Source organism: Lissotriton helveticus, chromosome 8, assembly GCF_964261635.1.
Source record: "Lissotriton helveticus chromosome 8, aLisHel1.1, whole genome shotgun sequence".
NCBI lineage: Eukaryota > Metazoa > Chordata > Amphibia > Caudata > Salamandridae > Lissotriton > Lissotriton helveticus.
This window is the reverse complement of record NC_136069.1, coordinates 280,346,471-280,371,144: the sequence shown is the minus strand read 5'-3', so window position 1 is coordinate 280,371,144 and position 24,674 is coordinate 280,346,471. Positions and strand designations below refer to the sequence as shown.

General features: G+C 45.6%; 1 protein-coding gene across 1 annotated transcript in view; it reads right to left on the bottom strand.

Annotated features, from left to right (window-relative positions):
- Positions 1-16,872: 16,872 nt before the first annotated feature.
- LOC144772604 (sarcolipin) overlaps positions 16,873-24,674 on the bottom strand; it is a 31,177-nt gene continuing 23,375 nt past the window's right edge. Inside the window, exon 2 of the mRNA XM_078657039.1 lies at positions 16,873-17,534. Coding sequence (XP_078513165.1) covers positions 17,354-17,449 — 96 coding nt within the window. The 5' untranslated portion in view covers positions 17,450-17,534 and the 3' untranslated portion in view covers positions 16,873-17,353. The remainder of the gene's footprint in view (positions 17,535-24,674) is intronic.

Sequence of the window (24,674 nt, the reverse complement as noted above, 5' to 3'; positions counted from 1 at the left end):
CAAGATGGTCTTTGCCAGCAGTTCCTACTACCCATCAGCTGTCTAGTTCATATTCGATGTTTGTTGTGGCTTTTGACTTTATCCACTGGTCTGCTCTGGTCCAAACCACGAGAATGCTTGGGCTGGACTAACACTATAGCAGGGATATATTTTTGTTACAGTCTGACACTGCCTTTGCTGTAAACACTTAATACCAACCCCACGGTCTAGGCTGCGATGGTTTATTTTGGAAGGTTTGCTGAAGAAATACATGTCAAGCGTGTGTATTCTCCTTCCTGGTAATTGGTAAACTGTTTTCCAATAAGTCCCCTGGTTAAAGTTAGCCATTATATATCTGTGAAGGCAGAAAGCCATATTCAATCCATGTGTGAGGCTAAATCAACTCTAAATATTGTTCTATCAGAGTTTAAGGAAAAAAGACGAAAGCATTATCGAGAAATTCTTTTATATTTCATGCGTGCATCATTAGTGAGTCGTAAGTAAACAAATAAAATGAAAGGAAATAAGAAAATAGTTCGTGAAAAAGAACATACTTTCTGCTTTTCAAAACAAATTTCTAAGGCAGCTTGCACAGCTAATGGAACAAACATGGCCCAAATAAATGTCTTAGATTATGCAGGTTTGTTTAAAAGGAAAAAGTTGCTCGGTCCATGGTGGCTCAGTGGATAAACCGTCCAGACCTCCTAATCACAGCATCAAATCCCGGTGGGTCAATAAAATGAGTACCACTGAGTTAGGTAACAGGAAACACTTGCTATTCACCGTCAAGATTCCCCTAGAGGTGAACATGCGCTTTATAAATGCACTGCATGTTTGCTTGCGATGTTAAGTTCTTGGCATGACACACAGTGTGATACCAACCCTCCCTGCAAAGGGGAATTTGAATAAATCACGTAAGCAGATGGTGCAGCCGTGAACCTTGTTTCTTCAGCTTCCTATAGATTGACAGTTACATATGGTATAGTTTGAAGCTGTGGAAGAGATAATTTTGTCGGTCTTCATACCAAAGCAGACCGTTCATCTCTTCCCAGCAGAGCACCCTAACCCGTCCCCCACTGTCACAATAAGCACTGGACAAATTATTGACCACATGAGTTTAGCATGAAGTAATTTCACTCCCAAACACTCTTAAAGAAAGAACTAAAAGAAAGCCAGAGCCTTCTTATGCAGCCACAATGCCCTTACTGCAAATGCACACAGTTTAAAGTGAATCCGCGGAGCCCAGAGGGTGGAGGTTACCTGGAAAGGATGTCCGGTGCGTCTGCCTTGGAGACCCCAGGTCACAGTGGACCCTCCTGTGTCTGCCCTGTCTTCCTGCCAGTGCTATGTGGATCCCAGATCCGTGTCATGGAGCTAAAGTAGGCGGAGGAGGAGGCAAGACGTGAACTGGCACGTAATCTGATGAGGTCGATGAAGATTAAAAAAGGCACGAGGCAGGTTCAACGTCTGGAGGACTGGCCTGCGCGAGCCTTGATACGGGGACTGCGTTACTTACCCAGCTCGGTGCGCGAGGCGCGCTCACTTCAAGAGGCCCAGTGCTTTTCACGGGAGTTTCAAATGTTATGCCTAAGGTTGGGGAAACGTCAAATTCTATGTCTTATACATAGGTACAAGGCGCACAAGTCACGTAAGACTCATCAGGCAGCACTTTACCACTGCTATTTAAGACAATGTTTACAGTGAAGCTTACAGCGAAACTACAACTCCCAGAATGCAACATTCTGAAGTGCTTAAAAAGCATAACAGTCTGAAATTGTCACACATGACATGCAGTCATTTGATTTGCAGATTACGGGGGGCCTCCTGCCTTTGCTTGGGTTCATTATAAACATGCCAAAGTCACACCTGACTCCCTTTCAGATGCTCCCTTTCATCTGGGCTGTTCTGGACACAGTGCAGTTTCGGGCCTATCCTCCCCAGCAGCAAGTCCAGGATATTCAGACTATGATACCAATGTTTTATCCTTTATCCTGGATTTCACTAAAACTGACCCTGAGGCTGCTGGGCCTCATGGCTTCCTGCATCCTTCTTGTGAGACATGCCTGTTGGTATATGAGGGCTCTGCAGTGGGACCTGAAGTTCCAGGAGGCACAGCATCAGGGGAATCCAACATGGTTCAAGTCTCGGAGGGAACTGCAAAAGACCTGCAGTGGTGTCTGATGGACAACGACTATGTCAGGAGAAGACCCCTCTTCCTCCCCCAGCCAAAGTTGACACTTGTGACAGATGCATAACTCCTTGGCTGGGGCGAGCATCCGGGAGAGGTGGAGATCAAAGTCTCCAGCTGAGTCTGAGCTTTGCATCAACCTGCTAGAGCGCCAGGCCATCCGATTGGAATTGACACCCTTTGTTCCTTCGACAAGGGGAAAGCTGGTGCAGGTGTTCATGGAAAACACCACCGCCATGAAGGATTGCAACTAACAGAGTGGGTTGGGGTCGTGGACCATTTGTCAAGAGGCACTGAGTTTCTGGACATGGCTGGAATGCTAAGGCATTTCCCTGGTGGTTCAACACCTGGCAGGCTCTCTCAATGTCAGGGGAGGCAAACTCAGTCATCGATGCCTAGCAGATCATTAATAGTGTTCAATCTGAAGGTGGGGCAAAGTCTCTTTCAAGCGTGGATAGAGCCTTGGTTAGATCTGTTTGACACAGCAGAGAATGTGCAATGTCAGCAGTTTTGTGCACTGGTGTTTCCAATGCAGCTCTCATTTGGAGATGCTTTTTGCGTTGATTGGCGATCCTGTCTCCTGTATGCCTTCCTGTCAATACCACTCCTGTCCAGAGTTTTCAAGTAGATCTGGAACTATCGTTCCCAAGTCATTCTTGTGGCTCTGGATTGTACACAAAGAGTCCAGTATTCTGAGCTATTGAGCATGCGCATCAGTCCTCCGGTCAGACTGTCTCTTCAGGAGGATCTCTGTCGGAGCAAAAAACAAGGGAGGGTCCTGCACCCAAACCTGTCCACCCTCTGACGCCTTGCGTGGAGATTGCCCTGCAACAGTTGGCAGCTTTCAACTTTCCTCCTGGAATCTGCAATCTCATTCTGGGAACCAGGCTTCCATCCCCAAGATGGTCTTTGCCTGCAGTTGGGACAAATTTGTGGTATGATGTGCATCCAAGGACATCCACCCTTTCTCTTCACCCATCTCCTAAGTTTTACTATTTGTTCTGTCTTTGGCCCAGCAGGGTTCTACTCTGGGCACAATCAAAGGCTAGTTATCAACCATGGAAAACCAAAGGAAATGATGGACGGAGCGTTGACAATACAAGCACTCACCCCCAGTCAATTGATCTGGGTTTAATCCATCACCATTCTTTAGCCCACTCTGCCACCCCAGTTCAGACATGGCTATATGCAAATCAGTCTGACCCTGTGCCTCATGGGAACAGTCCAGCCCGAACTGCCAAGCCATGCCTTCCCTGGACCGGAAACAAGCTACCGAGGACCGGTTTCTGGCATTTCAGCCTTCTTCAGCCCGGCTTGCTTGAATCCAGTGACAAAGTGAGCAAGGGACTCACGTCTGAGCATACCCTGCCAACTTATGGCGAACAAAGAAAAAACCAAAGGAAATGATGGACGGAGCGTTGACAATACAAGCACTCACCCCCAGTCAACTGATCTGGGTTTAATCCATCACCATTCTTTAGCCCACTCTGCCACCCCAGTTCAGACATGGCCATATGCAAATCAGTCTGACCCTGTGCCTCATGGGAACAGTCCAGCCCGAACTGCCAAGCCATGCCTTCCCTGGACCGGAAACAAGCTACCGAGGACCGGTTTCTGGCATTTCAGCCTTCTTCAGCCCGGCTTGCTTGAATCCAGTGGCAAAGTGAGCAAGGGACTCACATCTGAGCATACCCTGCCAACTTATGGCGAACAAAGAAAAACCAAAGGAAATGATGGACGGAGCGTTGACAATACAAGCACTCACCCCCAGTCAACTGATCTGGGTATAATCCATCACCATTCTTTAGCCCACTCTGCCACCCCAGTTTAGACATGGCCATATGCAAATCAGTCTGACCCTGTGCCTCATGGGAACAGTCCAGCCCGAACTGCCAAGCCATGCCTTTCCTGGACCGGAAACAAGCTACCGAGGACCGGTTTCTGGCATTTCAGCCTTCTTCAGCCCGGCTTGTTTGAATATAGTGGCAAAGTGAGCAAGGGACTCACGTCGGAGCATACCCTGCCAACTTATGGCGAACAAAGAAAAAACCAAAGGAAATGATGGACGGAGCGTTGACAATACAAGCACTCACCCCCAGTCAATTGATCTGGGTTTAATCCATCACCATTCTTTAGCCCACTCTGCCACCCCAGTTCAGACATGGCCATATGCAAATCAGTCTGACCCTGTGCCTCATGGGAACAGTCCAGCCCGAACTGCCAAGCCATGCCTTCCCTGGACCGGAAACAAGCTACCGAGGGCCGGTTTCTGGCATTTCAGCCTTCTTCAGCCCGGCTTGCTTGAATCCAGTGGCAAAGGGAGCAAGGACTCACGTCTGAGCATACCCTGCCAACTTATGGCGAACAAAGAAAAACCAAAGGAAATGATGGACGGAGCGTTGACAATACAAGCACTCACCCCCAGTCAACTGATCTGGGTTTAATCCATCACCATTCTTTAGCCCACTCTGCCACCCCAGTTCAGACATGGCCATATGCAAATCAGTCTGACCCTGTGCCTCATGGGAACAGTCCAGTCCGAACTGCCAAGCCATGCCTTTCCTGAACCGGAAACAAGCTACCGAGGACCGGTTTCTGGCATTTCAGCCTTCTTCAGCCCGGCTTGCTTGAATCCAGTGGCAAAGCGAGCAAGGAACTGTTCCCATGAGGCACAGGGTCAGTCGATTTGCATATGGCCATGTCTGAACTGGGGTGGCAGAGTGGGCTAAAGAACGGTGATGGATTAAACCCAGATCAGTTGACTGGGGGTGAGTGCTTGTATTGTCAACGCTCCATCCATCATTTCCTTTGGTTTTTCTTAATTATCAACCATTTCATCTTTTTGCATTGGCCGGACCAACTTTTTTTTGTTCAAGTTACCTTTTGTGACAAGGTTCCTGAAATTACGCCATTTGTTTCCTCCCAAACCATTTATCATGCCCCAGTGGGACTTAAATCTGGTCCTGAATGTTATCATGTACGCTCCTTTCATGCCCCTGCACAACTGCCCACTATGTTTGTTAACTCCGAAGATGGCTTTCTCAGTGGCTATTACATCCACCAAGGGGTCAGTGAAATGCAGGCACTCTCTGTACACCCTCCTTATCCCCTTCCGTGCACACACAATTTCCGCGCTGTGCTGGAGTTTCCATTAGTGGGCCCTGGCCGTCCTGCCCACATGCCTACCGTGACGCGTGACGGCTCCCGGTCGTCACGAGCATGGAAGAGGCTAAACCACATTTTCCCCAAACAAGCTAGCTCTCAGGACTTGTGCCTTCTTTCTGCTGAATGGTGTGCCACCATTTGATATAGGCCAGACCATCACGTTGCCCTACCTTCTTTGCTCCCCTCATCCTTCTAAGGAGGAGGAGAGACTCTACTGTGTGGAGCCAACAGAGGCATAGCTAGAGCTTGTGGCGCACAGGGCTATCCCTCAGATTGCCGCCCCTGGGGGGGAGGGGGCGGATGCTGGGGAAAAGGATGGCAAGGACTTGAAAGAGGTCCGAGAGACACGTAGTATCGCCGCTAATAGTTACCTTGATCATGCAAGTTACTTGCACATACATGCCACGGTCCAAGGCTACACAGTTGAATACACCGGTGACTTGCGGTGACTGGCAGTACAAAAGAGAACACACAGACTGCAAGATCTATCTGGGGACTCAGGAAAACCGCATGTGACATCCATCAGAGAGCTGCGTGAACAATTACCTGGTAATCCTCTCAGCACAATGCAAACATGCACATACATGAGACTATTCAGAGATCCATCATCTACAACTGACATTAAATGACCATTCTTCATGGTCCCCCCATTAAAGCAGTGCACTTTGTGATCTGCATGCTACATGTCCTTTGCAGCAGGCACCTTAACCCTCTGTGCTACCTTTCCAGGAGTCAACCCTTCCACTAGACAAAAATCCAATCTCTTTCTGGGAAGAATATTAATTACCAAAGTTATCATTACATTTTTATTGTTTCTGAAAATTGCTGGAGGCCTGGAAGGAGGCAGCAAGTTTTTTTTAAACCATAATATACTTGCAAACACTACGCACCTACCCGAAATAGGTACCCAGTGCGGTCACACCTTTCGCACTGCCCTAACCTGCTCAAGGTTCATGTGACCTCAGTGACAGAGTCACAGTGACTGGATCACTGTTGCTCTAGGGTGTAGTGCTTCGTAGGCCTGCCCGCAAGACTGGAGATGAACTTCAGTATGGATTGTGGTGGACAGGCCTTCAAGATTTACCCACAAATTACACCACTAGGGTACACCTGCTTGTGCTAAGACATCAAGCCTTTTAAGGTCTAGTGGGGCCTTCTAGGGTCTAGCATGGGAATATGCTCCCTCAGTAGAGTGGTCTGGTGGACTGGTCATTAAGGCTGAACCCAGTTCCCCAGTTCCACATTCGACATCTCTGGTCATAGTGCCATATCCTCTTCCCCACTGAACACCATACTGCCCCACTAAGAGAAACTCGCTCAGCCTTCAGCTACAACCTAATTGTGCCCACTATAAACACTTGGATGTGGCTCAAATCAAACTATGCACTTGATAAGAGTAATATGCTGCCTAAAAAAAAAAAGTAAAAGCAAACACTCATAGGGAATGCAAGATTAAGTAAAGCATGTAAAATGTAAGCAGAAACAATATGGTTACCTTAACGATCTCTCACTCCCTATTCAGAAATCAGCAAGTGGTTTTACATGAAAAGTTAAGGACATGACTACAGGGCCCTGAAGGGAACCGTTTCAATGTCCATTGCTTATATCCATACAAAACGTAAGCAGTATGGTTTAAAAAGACCACATACATAAATACAGAGCCATGGTACACATTTTGTTTTCCAATCCACCCATCAACCAGGTATTGCAGTACCTCCAGGAATGGTACACTTCGCCACCTATAAACAACTAAGCATGGGCGGCAAATCCGTTACGTCCGCGGATTTTTCGGATTTTTGGTGAATACGCAATCTGTGTATTTTACGTATTTTCCACAAAATCCGAAAAAATCCGCGGATGTAACGGGTTCAAAAGTTGAACCCCCACCCACTCATGTAATGGCGCCAGCAAGCTGCCAGCGCCGTTGTAAAATAGTTACAAAGTTAGCTTGCACAGGAACCACTAGATAAAACGAAGCAGGTGCTGCTTTATTTTATCTAAGTGCTTCCTGTGCAAGCTACCTTTGTAACTATTTTACAACGGCGCTGGCAGCTTGCTGGCGCCATTGTAAACACACACATGGTCGCTGGAACTAGTTGAAGCTCAAATGCAGTGACTCATTCATCAGCCCAGAAACAATCGAGAGCGTCGTCGAGGCTGGGCAATGTGCCTTCTTTATTACCAAATCTACCGTCGAAAGTCAGCTGTGATGCTGGATAGAGGCCTTTGCATCCTTGACTTTCACGAGCACAATCTCTGTGCTGTTCCTGTGACCAGGAGTCTCTGTATCTTCATCTGCTGCTCTGATCAGCCTCTGACCTTTTATACACACAAGAGGCATGTGCACTCGCATGGAAGCCCCGTCCGTTTGGCCATGAGTAGGCACATTGTGTTCGCACGGGTTTCTGCACGTTCGCGAGCGTTTTGTACAATAAAACCCTCGCGAACTTGCAGAAACCCGTGCGAACACGCAAAAAAAATACGCTAGGATCCGCGGATTTTGCGTATTGTCGCAATCCGCAAATCCGCAAATCCGCAGAACCGCGGATTGCCAATACGCAAAATCCGCCCATGCTTATAAACAACAATGCTGTTCAAAGAAAGATGAGAAAACAAAAGTAGCGCTTCACTGGCAAACTTTGTAAAGTGAGACTGATGTATTTGGATGTGAATAAAACCAATCTGGCCACTTTGCAACCACTCTGTCTTGCTTTATTTAGTTATGTATTTATTTTTCATATTTAAAACCTTCTATTTCTCTCCATCCCGCTGCACTTTGGATTAGAAAAATGTCAGAAAAAGGGTATTTCCAGCAAGAGTGTTTTTCTTTTTTGGATCCATTTCACAGGGAAGCAACTAAATGAAATTAGGAGAGAGAGGTTGTGAACTGTTTTTTCAAGTCACGGTTTTCAGTAAGCGAGGAGCAACACAGAAATAGAGGGAATAATAGGAAGAGAGGGGGGGGCAGCTGCCAGCACAAAAACAGAAGGGGATATTGTCGGAGTCCTATTCCTTCTCTGCCCGTCCCAGAACGTCCACGAAAGCAAGCCGAGCCTTATCTGAATGCCTTTGTCCGCCCCCAAAATAGTGTCGTCTGTGGCGGACCCCCACCACCCCCTCAGCTACCCTACTGGGAGCCAAAAAGAGCTTTGCTGTTCTACATTGATCGAACTAAAGAGTTCTGGGTGGATGATCAACTCTTTATAGGTTATGTTGGAGCTAAGAAAGGGAAGGCAGCGCAGACACGGACCATCCCATGATGCATAGTGCTCTGCATAAAGATCTTGATCGAGCAAGGTGGAGAAACATAATTTTGTATACCCCTTGTGAAGTCACACTTCGATAAAATGTAATTTGAACTAATAGAATGGTGCATGGAAATAATCAACCTAGAATAAAAACTTGGAAATACACACAAGTGGCAAACTAATCTCTGCCTATGTTGCAATTATAATTAACTAACTATGTAATTTTGTCGTGTCCTGTACTTTTATGCTGCATTGATATAACGGAATGAAGCATAAATGTGCTTTTGTCTATGTATTTGTGGCCAGAAACGGGACCTAAAGTGAGTATACCACGCATAAGTGTCGCTTATTTGCTAGGTAACTACTATTAGGGATAACCTTAGTAAGGGGGGAGGTAAACAGAAAGGCTATTTTTCTAAAATTAACATTTATTTGTGTTTGTTTCTATGATAGTTCCCATTCTGACTCGAGAGGCCTGTGACAAAATGGAGTCACTGGTTTACTGTGACAGCCAAAGGCAGAGTGCATGCGCAGCCGAAGAGATGAGAATGAATGTGTGCTGTCTGAGCCTGTGCGGAAGGCAGTTCAAGGCCTCTGTGGCCTGGAAGTTCAGATGGCTGCCAAATGACGAGCGCAATGGTTCTGAACGTGAGAGCTTTTCTTGAAGTTGCAAACTAAGGAAACTCGACTAAGCCGGACTAAGAAAGACAATGGGGACATATTAAACCCCTGACAGGAAGAAAAATGTATAATGCGACGATGAGGTTATGCTCATCCACACCCGAATTGACCAATGAGGACTCGACTTTTCTCTAAAAGTTTCTCTTTCAGAAAGATAGAGCCAGTGAAAAAGGTATAAAAAGTGCTGATTTTACCGAGTAAAAAACTTTTTCTTAATTTCCTCCAGAGATGCTGTCGGATTGCTGATTTTCCTCTGATGTAAGGCTCTTTTCCTCAACTTATGACTTTTTCTTTGCAGGAATGGCACTTTAGTGAGGCATTTAGTTAGGGAGTTAGGAGAATGGACTTTGGGAACTATTTGTCTTTTGCTAATACTTGCGTTCTGAACCTAAAATGTTAACGTTTATTTCTGAAATTTTCTAAAATAAATGAAATTAACTGTTTAAAGTAAGCTTTCGTTTAAATGCCATTTGAAGAAACTTTTAGACATGTTAAAATTGCTTAATTAAAATTGGATAAATGGGAAATTAAAGCTGGTCCTACGCCTAATTTTCTTACTAGCAGACTTACTAGCAGACTCATCGACCCTTATGGCGATATGTCTAAATGCATATTTTCTAATGATAAAACCGTGGTAAACTCTTTGAAGCTGCAGATGTAAATAGTATAAACGTTAGTTTTAATTTAGACATTTCGCTATGATGGTCAGCTTTCTCCCAGGCCAAATTCAACCTGGCACTCATCGAGAAAGGTCATCCTGGGGGTGACGGGGCTGATGAAATCAATTCCAACCTGGACCAGCGGATCTTGGAAGCCCTGAATCAGGTGGCACCTCTGGGTGTGGCGAAATCAGGCGGCCGAATACAACGGTCGGCGCCCTGGTACAATGAGGATTTGCGAACGGCCAAAGCTGCATGTAAACGTGCTGAAAGGCAATGGAGGACTGCTTACTCCATGCAGGCCAAAACTGTTTACACTAATTGCAGACGTGCCTATCACATGTTGATTAGGAAGGCCAAATCAACGTACTATTGCAATAAAATTGAGGAAGCTAAGCAGTCCACTAAGGAGCTCTTCTCTATTTACAAATCCATTGCAATAGGTAAATCCGCCGTAGTACCGAAGAAACTTTGCACCATGGAGGGCTGTAATCGTATTGCGGAGTACTTTGCAACCAAGGTCTCCAACATATACAACTCCTTCCCCCAGAGGACCGACAGTGGCCTTGCCCCCTTGGAACTCCCAAGAAGGGAAGGGGAACATTGGCTAACCATGTTCGTTACTCCTCCCACTGCGGAGCTTCTCCGCATTTGTGGATCCATCAAATCTGGTTCCCCCAGAGATCCGACCACCCCCAGCCGGCTCAAGGACAGTTTGCCAGTGCTAGAGCCCTATGTGCGTCAGCTGCTGGACATCTCCTTTGAGTCTCAGGTGGTCCCGAAGGCTTGGAAACAGGCGGTGGTACTTCCCCTGCAAAAAAAGGCCAGCGTTAGTTTTGAAAAGCTGGACAACCTCCGTCCTATTTCCCTGCTTCCCTACATGGCGAAGGTGGCGGAAAAAATAGCCAACATACAGCTCATGCAGTTCGTGGACACGGCTTCAATACTCCACGACTCGCAGTTTGGCTTCCGTCCCCGCCACTCGACGGAGTCTGCTCTCCTCGTGGCGGTAGAAGCACTCAGACAGGGAGTAGACGAGGGCCAGACGATGGCACTGATCCTTCTAGACTTAAGCGCAGCATTCGACACTGTAGCACATTCCACCTTGCTACAGTGTCTGAATGGAGGTGGGGTGACAGGAGCTGCGCTTGGTTGGATTAAGTCCTTCCTCTCTGAGAGGTACTTTCAAGTCAGATTGGGTGAGTGCTATTCCAGGGAGATTGAGCTGGGCCAGGGCGTACCTCAGGGTTCGTCCCTGAGCCCAACTCTATTCAATATCTACGTCTCCCCCCTGGCGGCCATTGTGGAGGGGCATGGCCTCCGCCTGGTGTCCTACGCCGACGACACACAGTTGGTCATCTCCCTATCGCGCGCGCCCGGTCTTGCGGCTGACATCTTCAGGAGCTGTATGAAAGACCTTGCTGCCTGGATGTCTGCCAACTGTTTAAAGTTGAACGGGAGCAAGACCGAGGTGCTCGTGGTGGGGGGTGCACCGTCGGCGTGGTCGTCGGCGTGGTGGCCACCTTGTCTGGGGGAAGTCCCCGCTCCCTGCCGTGAGGCCAGGAACTTGGGCGTGTGGCTCGATAAGGACCTCACCTTTGGCCCACATGTCGGCCGGGTGGCGGGGGTATGCTTCAGTGTTCTGAGAGCCCTCAGGAAAGTCTTAGACCTGCTTCCCATTTCTGCACGTCAGACGCTGGTGCATGCCTTGGTCACCTCCCGACTCGATTATGGGAACCTGCTCTATTTGGGGGCCACAGGAAAGGTCATCGGCCGCATGCAGGTTCTCCAAAATGCGGCAGCGCGGCTGGTCCTCAGACTCCCCAGGAGGTCATCTGCCAAATCAGCCTTGCAAGCGCTACATTGGCTCCCTATCGAGAGGAGAGTGAAGTTTAAGGCCCTTGCCACCTGCCATCGTATTCTGCACGGCAAGGCACCTCCTCCGCTCCAGAGCCTAGTAGCCTATTACGAGCCTACACGCAGTCTTAGGTCCTCGCAGACCGGGCTGTTAAAAGTTCCAAGAATATCTAAAGCTCGTATGGGAGGCAGATCCTTTAGATACCTTGCTCCCAAGTGCTGGAATAATCTTCCACTGGAACTTCGGCTTGAGCCCTCCGAAATCCAGTTTAGAAAAAAACTTAAAACGTATCTTTTCAGTAGATAGCTTGGTTTGGGAGGAGGGGGGACAGTCACTCCACTTGTCATAGCGCGGGGACACGCCACTGGCGTAACCAGGCGCTTAATAAATGTCCAATAATAATAATAATAATAATAATGATACAGCAGCTCTCCATTGAGATTCACTGATCCCTAGAGTGAGGTAGAAGAATGTGTGTGTGTGGAGCTCACACTGATATGGGCCCCACTGGTGAGTGAATGTATGCTCCGATGTTTTAGGGATGTGATATGGTTTCAGAAATTATTTTTGGAGTAGCGCTGCATCACTACGCATTAGTCAAAAAGCAACTCCCTAAGGGTTTGCATGCTGTCTCCACCAGAGCCAAAGCTGAAACCACTGCGTTAGCTCGCAGAGTCCCTGTCCTGGACATGTGTCAGGCAGCAATGTGGGCATCACTACACACGTTCACCAATCACTACTATAAGGACAGTCAGGTCCATCGTGATGGGCATTTTGTCCTTTCGGTCCTGCAGGTCTTCTTGATCTAATCTGTTCTCAGACCCACCTCCGGAGGGGTACTGCTTGGGGATCTATTGTAAGGTAAGGAATGTGTGGCTAGAATTCTCTATCACATGAACAAGTTATTTACCTTCTGTAACGCTTTATCTAGTAGAGATTTTATCTAGCTGCAGATTCCTTGCCCAGGGTCCCCGGTGCCTGGAAAAGGCTTGGGGGGACTGTAAGACCCCCCTCCTCTTTAGTTTACTTTAATAGTGGACTTGGGGGATGGGGTCCTCATGGCCTAAGAAAGCTTTATTTAATAAGCTGAATAATGACTGTGACGTATTGCTTGCTACCAAATGTCTGACCAGTGAACAAGGGCGGGCAAGCCCGAAATGCGTTTGGCCTCATGTCTGCAGTGAGCCTTTCTGTGTTTGTAGCAGATTAAATTGTAATGTTGCCTGGCATCAAGTACGTCTCCATTTCAGGATGAACTTCGTTTTTCAATTAATACGGCCGGTCCAACCATGGGAAGTGCACCACTGTTATGCAGGTCTGTCATGAGAGGGATAAAGTCACTGATGGAGTGCCAGACGGAGGATAATTATTGTGGCACTTGGTAAGCCGACTGGAGCAATTTGTGAGTAAATATGAGACTTGATATAGCGAACCCACAGAGGGGGGAAATTTAAACTCTTTTGTTCATTAATTGGTATTTTGTTTTTTGATTATGTGGCTGCAATATTTTATATAACTTTCATCATGTTTGTATATGGGATATTTGTACTTGATTTTTGACTAGGCTATGTGAAATACCTATTTGGTTAACCATGGCTTGCTTAATTGACAAGTGAATGGTCTTTTATCTATGTTTAGGGGGTAAACAGACATAATATCGAGTAAAAAATATAGAATGGACATAATATCAAGTACAAAATATAGAATGGACATAATATCGAATGGCCAGAATATAGTTGTTAAAAATATCGAATAGAAGGTAAGTAATATCGATTTTTAAAATATAGAAAGTCAAAATATCGATGTAAGTAATATCGAATTTTAAAATATAGAAAGTTAAAATATCGAAGTAAGTAATATCGATTTTTAAAATATAGAAAGATGAAATATCGAAGTATATAATATAGATATTAAAATATATCGAATTTGTAATAATATCTAATTTTTGTAAGTGTTTTTTTATGTTATTTAATTTTTGCGTAATCTAATTCTGTAGCGGGTTGTGGGTTTATAGGGGAATAGGGTGGGAAGTGATTTAATTGTAATTCATTAAAAATTTTAATTTATTTATTGGTATTTATTTTGAATTAATTGTTAATTAATTTTTAATTGGTAATTAATTAATTTTTAATTGGTAATTCATTTTTAATCGGTAATGTATTTTTATTAATTGATTAATTGATAATTACGTTAATTAATTTATTTTCCGTAGCGGGTTGTGGGTTTATAGGGGAATAGGGTGGGAAGTAATTTAATTGTAATTAATTAAATATGTTAATTAATTTATTGGTATTGAGTTTGAATTGTTAATTAATTATTAATTATTTAATTTGTAATTGGTAATTTAATTTTATTAATTGAATATTTGATAATTAAGTTAATTTTAATAATTTATTTTGTGTATTGGGTTGTGGGTTTTTAGGGGAATAGGGGGGAAGTAATTTAATTGTAATTAAGTAAATCATTTTTATTTGTTAATTTTTATTTATTTTTAATGTATTAATTAATTGGTAATTAATTTGTATTACTAGGTAATGAATTTTATTTATTACTATGAATTTGTATTTTTAATTGATTAATTATTATATATTATTAAATTGGTAATTTATTTTAATTAATATTTTCTTGGTATTGATATTTAATTTATTTTTATTCATATATTAAATCTTTACTTTCCCTACTGTTGCACTCACTGGAGTGGGAATAATAATTGTTACCCCGACGCTATCTAACGCTTTCCTTACTGTTGCACTCTCTGGAGTGGGAATAATAAATTTTACCCTGCCGCTATCCAACTCTTTCCCTACTGTTGCACTCTCTGGAGTTGGAATAGTAATTTTTACCCCTACGCTATCCAACGCTTTCTCTACTGTTGCACTCTCTGGAGTGGGAATAGTAATTTTTACCCCTACGCTATCCAACACTTTCCTTACTGTTGCACTCTCTGGAGTGGGAATAGTAATCTTTACCTCTACGCTGTCCAACGCTTTCCCTACTGTTGCACTCTCTGGAGTGGGAATAGTAATTTTTACCCCTACGCTATCCAACGCTTTCCCTACTGTTGCACTCTCTGGAGTGGGAATAGTAATTTTTACCCTCCCGCTATCCAACGTTTTCCCTACTGTTGCACTCTCTGGAGTTGGATTAGTAATTTTTACCCCTACGCTATCCAACGCTTTCCCTACTGTTGCACTCTCTGGAGTGGGAATAGTCATTTTTACCCCTACGCTATCCAGCGCTTTCCCTACTGTTGCACTCTTTGGAGTGGGAATAGTCATTCTTACCCTCCCGCTATCCAACCTTTCCCTACTGTTGCACTCTCTGGAGTGGGAATAGTAATTTTTACCCCTACGCTATCCAACGCTTTCCCTACTGTTGCACTCTTTGGAGTGGGAATAGTAAATTTTACCCTGCCGCTATCCAACGCTTTCCCTACTGTTGCACTCTTTCGAGTTGGAATAGTAATTTTTACCCCTACGCTATCCAATGCTTTCCCTACTGTTGCACTCTCTGGAGTGGGAATAGTAATTTTTACCCCTACGCTATCCAACGCTTTCCCTACTGTTGCACTCTCTGGAGTGGGAATAGTAATTTTTACTCCTACGCTAGCCAACGCTTTCCCTACTGTTGCACTCTCTGGAGTGGGAATAGTATTTTTTACCCCTACGCTTTCCAACGCTTTCCCTACTGTTGCACTCTATGGAGTGGGAATAGTAATTTTTACCCCTACGCTATCCAACGCTTTCCCTACTGTTGCACTCTCTGGAGTGGGAATAGTAATTTTTACCCTCTCGCTATCCAACGCTTTCCCTACTGGTGCACTCTCTGGAGTTGGAATAGTAATTTATACCCTCTTGGTATCCAACGCTTTCCCTACTGTTGCACTCTCTGGAGTTGGAATAGTAATTTTCACCCCTACGCTATCCAACGCTTTCCCTACTGTTGCACTCTCTGGAGTGGGAATAGTAATTTTTACCCCTACGCTATCCAACGCTTTCCCTACTGTTGCACTCTCTGGAGTGGAAATAGTAATTTTTACCCCTACGCTATCCAACGCTTTCCCTACTGTTGCACTCTTTGGAGTGGGAATAGAAATTTGTACCCTGCCGCTATCCAACGCTTTCCCTACTGTTGCACTCTCTGGAGTGGGAATAGTAATTTTTACCCCTACGCTATCCAACGCTTTCCCTACTGTTGTACTCTCTGGAGTTGGAATAGTAATTTTTACCCTCTCTCTATCCAACGCTTTCCCTACTGTTGCACTCTCTGGAGTTGGAATAGTAATTTTTACCACTACGCTATCCAACGCTTTCCCTACTGTTGCACTCTCTGGAGTGGGAATAGTAATTTTTACCCCTACGCTATCCAACGCTTTCCCTACTGTTGCACTCACTGGAGTGGTAATAGTAAATTTTACCCTTTCGGCTATCCTACAGTAGAAAAAAGATGGGTTGGGTGTTGTGGCTGGTTTTATCAAATGAGAGTAAGAGCTGGGTGTCGTCCACGTAGGAGATGGGACTGAACCCAAGGGTCTTCATTCGTTTTGCCAAGGGAGTGACGTATATGTTACAAAGGGTAGGGTTCAAACATGAGCCCTGTGGTACTCCCTTGGTTACTTTAGTGGTCTTGGATCTGAAAGTGCCCATAGTGACTGTTTGAGTTCTGTCCATTATAAAGTCTGCCAGCCACTTTAGTGCAACCCCTTGAATGCCTATGTTCTGAAGTCTCTCCAGTAGGATTTGGTGCGAGATGTTATTCTTTGTAGTTTGTTTTCTATGTCTACACATCCTGTGATTAGTTACAATTGGGCTTCACTATCGCGGAGTGTAATTGATCAAGGCAAGGATTGGCCAATGCGTGTGCATTGCAGACGAAACTAAAATAAATTAGCAGAGAAAGTGAAGTGGTGTCTGTGCCCGATTCTTGGTGTGGACAACAGTGGTATCGATATATGTAAACAGAAACATATATATGTGGGTGTGCAGTATATATATTAATGTAATTGTTAATCAATATTTGGATGGCACAGTAAGCATGTGAAGCCTGATACATAGTTATAGTCGAGTAGCACCATGAAACAATTAAAACATCAACAGACAACAAACGTTGTCTCTTTATTCAATTGCAAACAGCGTTGAGCAAACAATGATTTTCTTCAGTCAGGATTCAATCTATAGAAGTTGTCTTTACACTCAAGCAGCAATAACATACTGGACACGCTGTATTTGCATGCAGGGTGGTATCCCTGTTATGGCATTGACAATAAAGAGATTATTTTCCTTTCCTTTTACAATTGAGCACAAAACCACAAGAAGCACATAGATTAACTTTGCGGTGAGTGCTTCACATTAGGGTCGTTATTAACTGGAGGCTTAGTTTGTCCTCTGAGATCAGCTTGCGGTGCCCAAGGGATTCGATGGAAGATCTTTGCGTGGACTTTACATTTTGCAATTCAGGCCGCAAATGAGCTACACAGGATACACAGCGGTGTAGCTTGCGTGAACTCGTGCATCGCTTACATTGTTCTTCACAGATGTACACATTTAGGGTAATCCGAATGGCATTTTGAGGTTCCTTATTCTTGATAAGATTTCACAAGAAGCCACATGAGCAGGATGGTGATCAAGACGACCATGAAGTTGAGGAACAGCTCCTGTGTAGATCGCTCCATCTTTGTCAATAATGGTGAGGTCTGAGGTCCAAGTCCTCACAGAGTTCTTTATGAGCAGTAGTCAAGAGGCGGATGTTAGCTTTTCCTGGAAACGAGACAAAGTAATGAAATTAAAAACGTATAAAAATCCTACTATGCATCAAGCATTCAGCGCAGAAGTTATAGATAATGCATTTTGTATACATTTTTATCTTTGAATTCAGGGTTAGCACTCTAGTTGGTTAAATGCTGCAGAAAAGGCTGTGAGTAGAATACAATATTTAGGTTATAGTTATTGAATCCGAGTTCCAACTTGTGGAAGCTGTTGGAGCAATTATTTTCACAGGTAGTCAGCGAACTCAACTGCTGAATTTCCAAATAAACACCTTGCTATAAGTAGCAATATTGCTATAGCATCAGGAACCATGTATTTATATTTGTCATTCCAAAAACAGACGGCCTGATTCACAAAGGTAAACTTACACTTTTGTGCAAGTTTTTTGCTATTCACAACGGTATGTTACTTGTAACATCTTTACGGCTGCGGAGTCTCCTCACATATGTTTTTATGTGCGGAGGCTCCGCAGTCGTAAAGATACTATTGGTTTAATACCTTTGTGAATAGCAAACAATCGTAAACTTACACAAATGTTTAGCTTTGCGAATCGGATTCTATGTTACATGAGAGCCTGGTCAAGTGTATTTGGGGAAAACTGCTCCAGGTACCGGAGAGAACTCACTGCTATCCAATAACTGGAAGAAAAAAGATTAATGACAGATATTGAGATATTTAGCCAGCTTTTGTGGGGAAGGCGGCCTTCATCATGCAGTGAGTTCTGTAATAGAAAATTCTCCCATCAGAGGTGGTATTCGCAGCTCTGTAACAGTTTTAAATCCAGGTTGAAGGCAGGGCCGGACTGGCCATAGCGGGCACCGGGCAACCCCCCGGTGCTCCACACGGGTGGGGGCCGGGTTTGGGACCCTGGGGGACGTTTTTGTTCTAGGGCCGTTTTTGCAGCATAGCTGCAAAATCGGCACTGTACCAAAATCGGACAAAAACCGGCCCCGGCAAAGACCTCGACGGCAGCCACAACCGCCCCGAGTGGGTAGGGGGGGGCCGGCCGAGCACTTTGCCAGAGCCGGTTGTGGTTCCCAGTCCGGCCCTGGTTGACGGAGGTCTTTCCCGAGCATAACGATATTTATTGCAATATTTTTGCTTTAATGTTTGCTGGGGAAGATAAAGGGCAGTTCTGATCATTGCATTTGGAATACAAAGTGATTGATTATACTAGAGAAATGCGCAAAACATTTGTCCTTATGTCGAGGTACTATGGCTGTGTATGGAGGAGAATGGACTGGTTGGAATAGGTATTTTAGATCACTGACATTTATTTATTTATTTATTTGGGCATTTGTAAAGGATGTATGACGTTACAACGCATACTTTTACCACGCATACCATTACAACGCGGTTTTTACCACGCATACCATTACAACGCATAGCGCTTTGGGGTGCTGGATAGTGAATAGTTTAATTTACTATTCCAACTCCAGTCCCCGTGGACACTAGGGAAGGTTATTGGATAGTAAATTAACCTATTCCCTATCCTAGAGCGCCCCCCAGCGCAATGCGTTGTAATGGTATGCGTGGTAAAAACCGCGTTGTAATGGTAGTGCGTGGTAAAAAATGCGTGGTAAAGGTTGTATACCATTTGTAAAGCGCCTGGTGACGCCACTGGCGTGTCCCCGCGCTGTAGTAAGTGAAAAGTGGCCGCCCTCCCTCCCATTAAAGGCTACCTGCTGAAAAGGTGAGTCTTAAGCTTTTTCCTGAACAGGGTTTCAGATGGTTCAAGACGTAGTTCTGGAGGCAGAACATTCCAGCATCTGGGAGCGAGATATCTAAAAGATCTCCCTCCCATACGGGCCTTCCTTACCCTGGGTACCATCAGCAGTCCGGTCTGAGAAGACCGTAACTTACGAGTAGGCTCGTAGTGGGTCACCAGATTCTGAAGCGGTTCAGGGGCTTTACCGCTCAAAATACGATGGCATGTGGAGAGGGCTTTAAACTCAACCCTCTTCTCCATAGGAAGCCAGTGGAGGGCTTGAAGAGCAGGGATGGAGGGTGATCTCCTGGGAAGCCTGAGGACAAGCCGTGCCGCGGCGTTTTGAAGCACTTGAAGGCGGCCCATGACCTTTTTCGTGGCCCCCAGATAGAGCAGATTCCCATAGTCAAGTCGCGAGGTGACCAGGGCGTGCACCAGCGTCCTTCGAGCAGAGATGGGAAGCAGATCTAAGACTTTCCTTAAGGCTCTTAGGACACCGAAGCACATCCCCGTCACCCGGCTAACCTGGGGACCAAAGGCCAGGTCTCTGTCCAGCCACACGCCGAGGTTCCAGGCCTCCTGACAAGGAGCAGGGACCTCGCCCAGGCAGGGCGGCCACCACGCCGACGACCAAGCAGAAGGCCCTCCCCCCACCACGAGCACCTCGGTCTTGCTGCCGTTCAGTTTTAAACAGTTTGCGGACATCCACGTTGCAAGATCTTGCATGCAGTTCCTGAAGATGTCCGCTGCAAGACCGGGTGCACGCGATAGGGAGACGACCAACTGCGTGTCGTCGGCGTAGGACACCAGGCGGAGACCGTGTCTCTCCACGATGGCCGCTACGGGGGAGACGTAGATATTAAATAGGGTTGGGCTCAGGGACGAACCCTGAGGCACGCCCTGGCCCAACTCAATCTCCCTCGAATAGCATTCACCCAGCCTGACCTGGAAACACCTGTCAGACAGGAAGGACCTGATCCAGCCCAGCGCAGCGCCTGTAACCCCTCCTCCATTCAGACACTGTAGCAAGGTGGAATGTGCTACAGTGTCGAATGCTGCGCTTAGGTCAAGCAAGATCAAAGCCATGGTTTGGCCCTCATCCACGCCCTGTCGCAGTGCCTCAACCGCCACAAGAAGTGCCGATTCCGTCGAATGACGGGGGCGGAAGCCAAATTGCGAGTCGTGGAGCAGTGAGGCCTCCTCCACGTACTGCATGAGTTGAATGTTGGCTATTTTTTCCGCCACTTTAGCCATATAGGGCAGGAGGGAGATAGGGCGAAGGTTGTCAAGTTTATCAAAATTAACATTGGCTTTTTTCTGTAGGGGTAGTACAATTGCTTGCTTCCAGGCTTTGGGGACACTCTGGGATTTAAAGGAGGTGTCTAGTAAGTGGCGGACATGGGGTTCAAGTATTTGCAGGCTACCCTTGAGTCGACTGGGAGTCGTCGGGTCTCTTGGGGAACCCGATTTTATCGACCCGCAAATACGGATTAATTCTTCAGTCGAGGGGGTGGCGAAGGAGGTTAACTGTCGTTCTCCTTTGGTTTTAGTAACCTCCCAGTGTGGGGGGCTGTTGTTGTTTGCCCGCTGAGGAAAGGAGTTATAGATGTTGGTAACTTTGTTAGCAAAGAATTCTGCAATACGGTCGCAACCCTCCGTAGTGCAGAGTTTCGTGGGCATCACAGCGGGCTTCCCTACTGCAATGGATTTATAAATAGAGAAGAGTTCCTTGGTGGACTGTTCAGCTTCTGCAATCTTAGTGCAGAAGTACATTGATTTACCCTTTCTAAGCAGCTTATGGTAGTTACGCCTGCAGTCTATGTATTCTGCTTTGGAGGGAGTTGAATAGGCAATCCTCCATTGCCTCTCCGCCCGTTTGCAAGCTGCTTTAGCCACCCGCATGTCCTCATTGAACCAAGGAGCTGATCTCATAACTCTACCCCCCATTTTGGCCGCACCAAGTGGAGCCACCAGGTCCAGGGCCTCCGTGATGCGTTGGTCTAGGCTGGAATTAATTTCTTCCACCCCCACACCACCGGGATGATCCTTCGCAATTAGCGCCTGATTAAAAAGAGCTTGGGAGAACGCCGCCCATCTTCGCCTAGGATGTTTGTCAGCAGGAGGGTCGGCCCGACCAGGTCCCTGTGTCCCAATGGTAAAAGGAATAAGATGGTGGTCAGACCATGGGATAGGGATGGGAGTCTGAGCGTCCACCTGGTTCCAATTTGCGAAAAGTGGATCAAGAAGGTGGCCCATCTTGTGGGTAGGGTTTTGTACCTTCTGTTCGAACTGCAGGCTTGCCATAGTCAGACAAAGATCACTTGCTGCCTTGTCCGTGGGGGTGTCTAGGTGTAAATTTAGATCGCCCAGGACTAGGTATTTATCCGTACTTAGTGCAGCTTCTGTAACGTCCTCCACTAGCTTTTCAATAAAGGCTGTAGAAGGGCCCGGGGGGCGGTAGATCAAAAGGCCTTTCAAGGTGAGGTTGCCATTTATCGAGATAGAGAAGGCACCAGCTTCACTACCCTCAATGTTCGTACGTTCCAGCTGACATTGGTAGTCCTGTTTAGCGACTATGGCTATGCCCCCCCCTCTCCCTTTTATTCTGTCCAGTCTTTGAAGACAGTAGCCCTCTGGGATTGCTTCGATAATTTCTGGCATGGAATCTTGATCTAACCATGTTTCTGTAAGGAAAAGTAGATCCCATTGCAACCCGCTGAGTAGATCGTGGATATCGAGGCAGTGCTTACGTAGGGAGCGTACGTTTAGCAGGCCACATATCAGAGAATGTTGGGCACTAACTTTAGCTTCCCCTGTGTAAAAGGCGAAGCTACAGTAGTTGCAGGCCACGTTGTTTCCTACCTCCATGCTATGTAAGCAGGGTCCCAAATACTCATGACGGAGGAGAAGTAGATCCTCTCGACTCCAACTGATATGGGCTGAGGGAGGGCCAGGGGTTCTGGCCCTGGGCCGCAATCGGCCACGGACGGGCGCAGACGGGCTTAACTCAGGCGCAACTCCGGCGCGCCTTCATCGCGCCCGCTGCGCTCGTCCGCTGCGCTGCCGAGTAAACATCCGCCTTATATCCCCCCCAGCGTCCCAACAACTAGAGCGCTGCATGTGGACTCCAGGAAGCAGCTGGCTCGGACCCTCCACGCCCTCTGCACAAACGGCGCTAACCACCGGCGTCAGAACGAGGCGGGAGGGAAGGGCGAGTCCAGTGCCTTCTGATTGGTTAATGTGGCTGCCTGTCTGCTTCCCGAGTGCCTCAGCAGAACAGACTATGGAATGCGGCCAGTCCTATGGTACAAATCCTGCAATAACGCAATATAAGCAGCGCGGGTACAGCGACCCGCTCTCCTCCACACCAGTGCACAGTAAGTTTTAAAAGTGAAGTAAAAGTAATCACAAGCGCTGTATCAGCGTATCAGTCTTGCTCACAAATACGCCGGTAGCGCAATTAAAAAAGCGGTAGGGACACTGCCACTGCCCACTTACTTAGACATGGTCTCTACAATTGATACAGACATTCTTGCACTAGTTACACATAGATGTAGTAAACAAATATAGTTTTCTGATTATTTTGCCCATATCCAGAAAAAGGGAATAGCAGATCCAATGAAGTCTACCTGAACTTGATTGGGGAATTGCGATGCAAAATTGTTAATGATATACTTTTGATAAAAAATAATTGGAAAAAACAGGATTTTTCTGTCTTGGGTTGTATAACTGCAAAAAGAGCATAGCAAAAAATAGCTGCTACTTCAGCCAATTAAAAAGAGTAATATTTCTCAATAAAAAGTTGACCCAAATAGGTGATTAATTAATGATATTAGGAAAGAACAGTGATCAAAAAGTGAGGTAAAATGTAAGGGTTCACTGTGTATCCTGTCTTCTAACTGGGATGATTTAGAGACCTTAGTACTCTTTTTACTGTGGGGTGTCAAAGCATGCCGTACTTGCATGTATTCATATTGTTCAATAACAGGCATCTGATATGCCCTCCAAAAAACATTAAATAGGATAATCTATTCATCTGATTGGATGTCACCCAATTTGCCAATGCCAATATTATCCCATCCTCCGAATCCTTTAAGGGTGATCACTTCTGATATGTTATCCTAACCTACAAGGAAGTGCTTTCAGTTAGAGTCCCCACAAATCAGAAACCTTGTCGCTTTCTGCCATACTGTCACCATATTTTGTGCGTGTGTCAGTAATGTTCTGGGTGGCCGATGCCTGTATAGTCTTGCTAGGTGTCTCCCATTTTTCATTGCATTCCTGTCTATTCTAATCACGGTTTCATCCCAGGGCGCGAACACCCAGTAGTTTCTGATTGTCAATGGTGTAGCCAGTAGTTTCTGATGTCAGGTAGCTCTATGCGCCTGTCGTACACCCTCCTCATTAATATATTCAAAGCTGTACATGGAGTGGTGCTGTTCCACAGAAATAGGCAAATTGATGTCTCCAATTTCCTAAAGAAATTGACTGGTTACCTAAATGGAATGTTTTGAAGGGTGTATCAGAACCTGTGCAGGAAGATCATCTTAAACATGGCCGCCGTGCCCAGTAATGACAGTGCTCGCCTGAATCCTTCCAGAAAATGTATGTATTAATTAATTCATTCATTATTAAGATATGTCCAAACAGGCAGAACAGTAGAAATGCAAAGTATAAGGAGAAGGCACACAAGCATGCACAACCTATATGACTTTGATAACAAACGAAAATATGAGAAAGAATACGATCAATAGGCAGGAGTGGAAAAGAAATAAATGAAATGGCAGAGGAAATGTGGAGGTAATAGAAGTCGGACCAGACGTTGAGAAAGGCACTGTAGCCCCCTACATCACCCCCCTTTCATTCTGACACATGCAATACAAAACACAATTGAGATGGTAATTTGGAAGCCCATTGCCAGTTTGAAAAGGCACTTGTAACAACAACAAAAACGAGTTCAAATTATTGAAGCAAAGAAATTGAGAAGCCTTGTGAAGAGAAAGGCTTGCCCACATTTTAGTTTAAGTGGAAAAACTATAGAAGATTAATCCCGAGTAAGATGTGGAACTGAACCCTAAAATAGATACCTTATGTACTTGAGTCTAATGGACCCCATGATCACCACCTATTCATCAAAAATTGGTTGATGCACCAGCACATCTCTGAAACAATTATGTCTTTTTCTTGTGAGCATGGAGTTACAGCTCACCAGTATGAATATGGGAGATAAAAAATAGGACAATTTTTATTCCAAATGGCTCAAGACCCGAAAGTGCACTCGTGGTCGTGGTCCTGGGGTGTTTGAGGTTAAATGTGCTGTAGGTTTCTGTTAATCATTTTCCAATCCAATGTCGGTTTTGAGCACCTACTGTCCTTCTTAAGACTATTGACTTGACGAATTCGGCAAATTTGTACAGTAATTT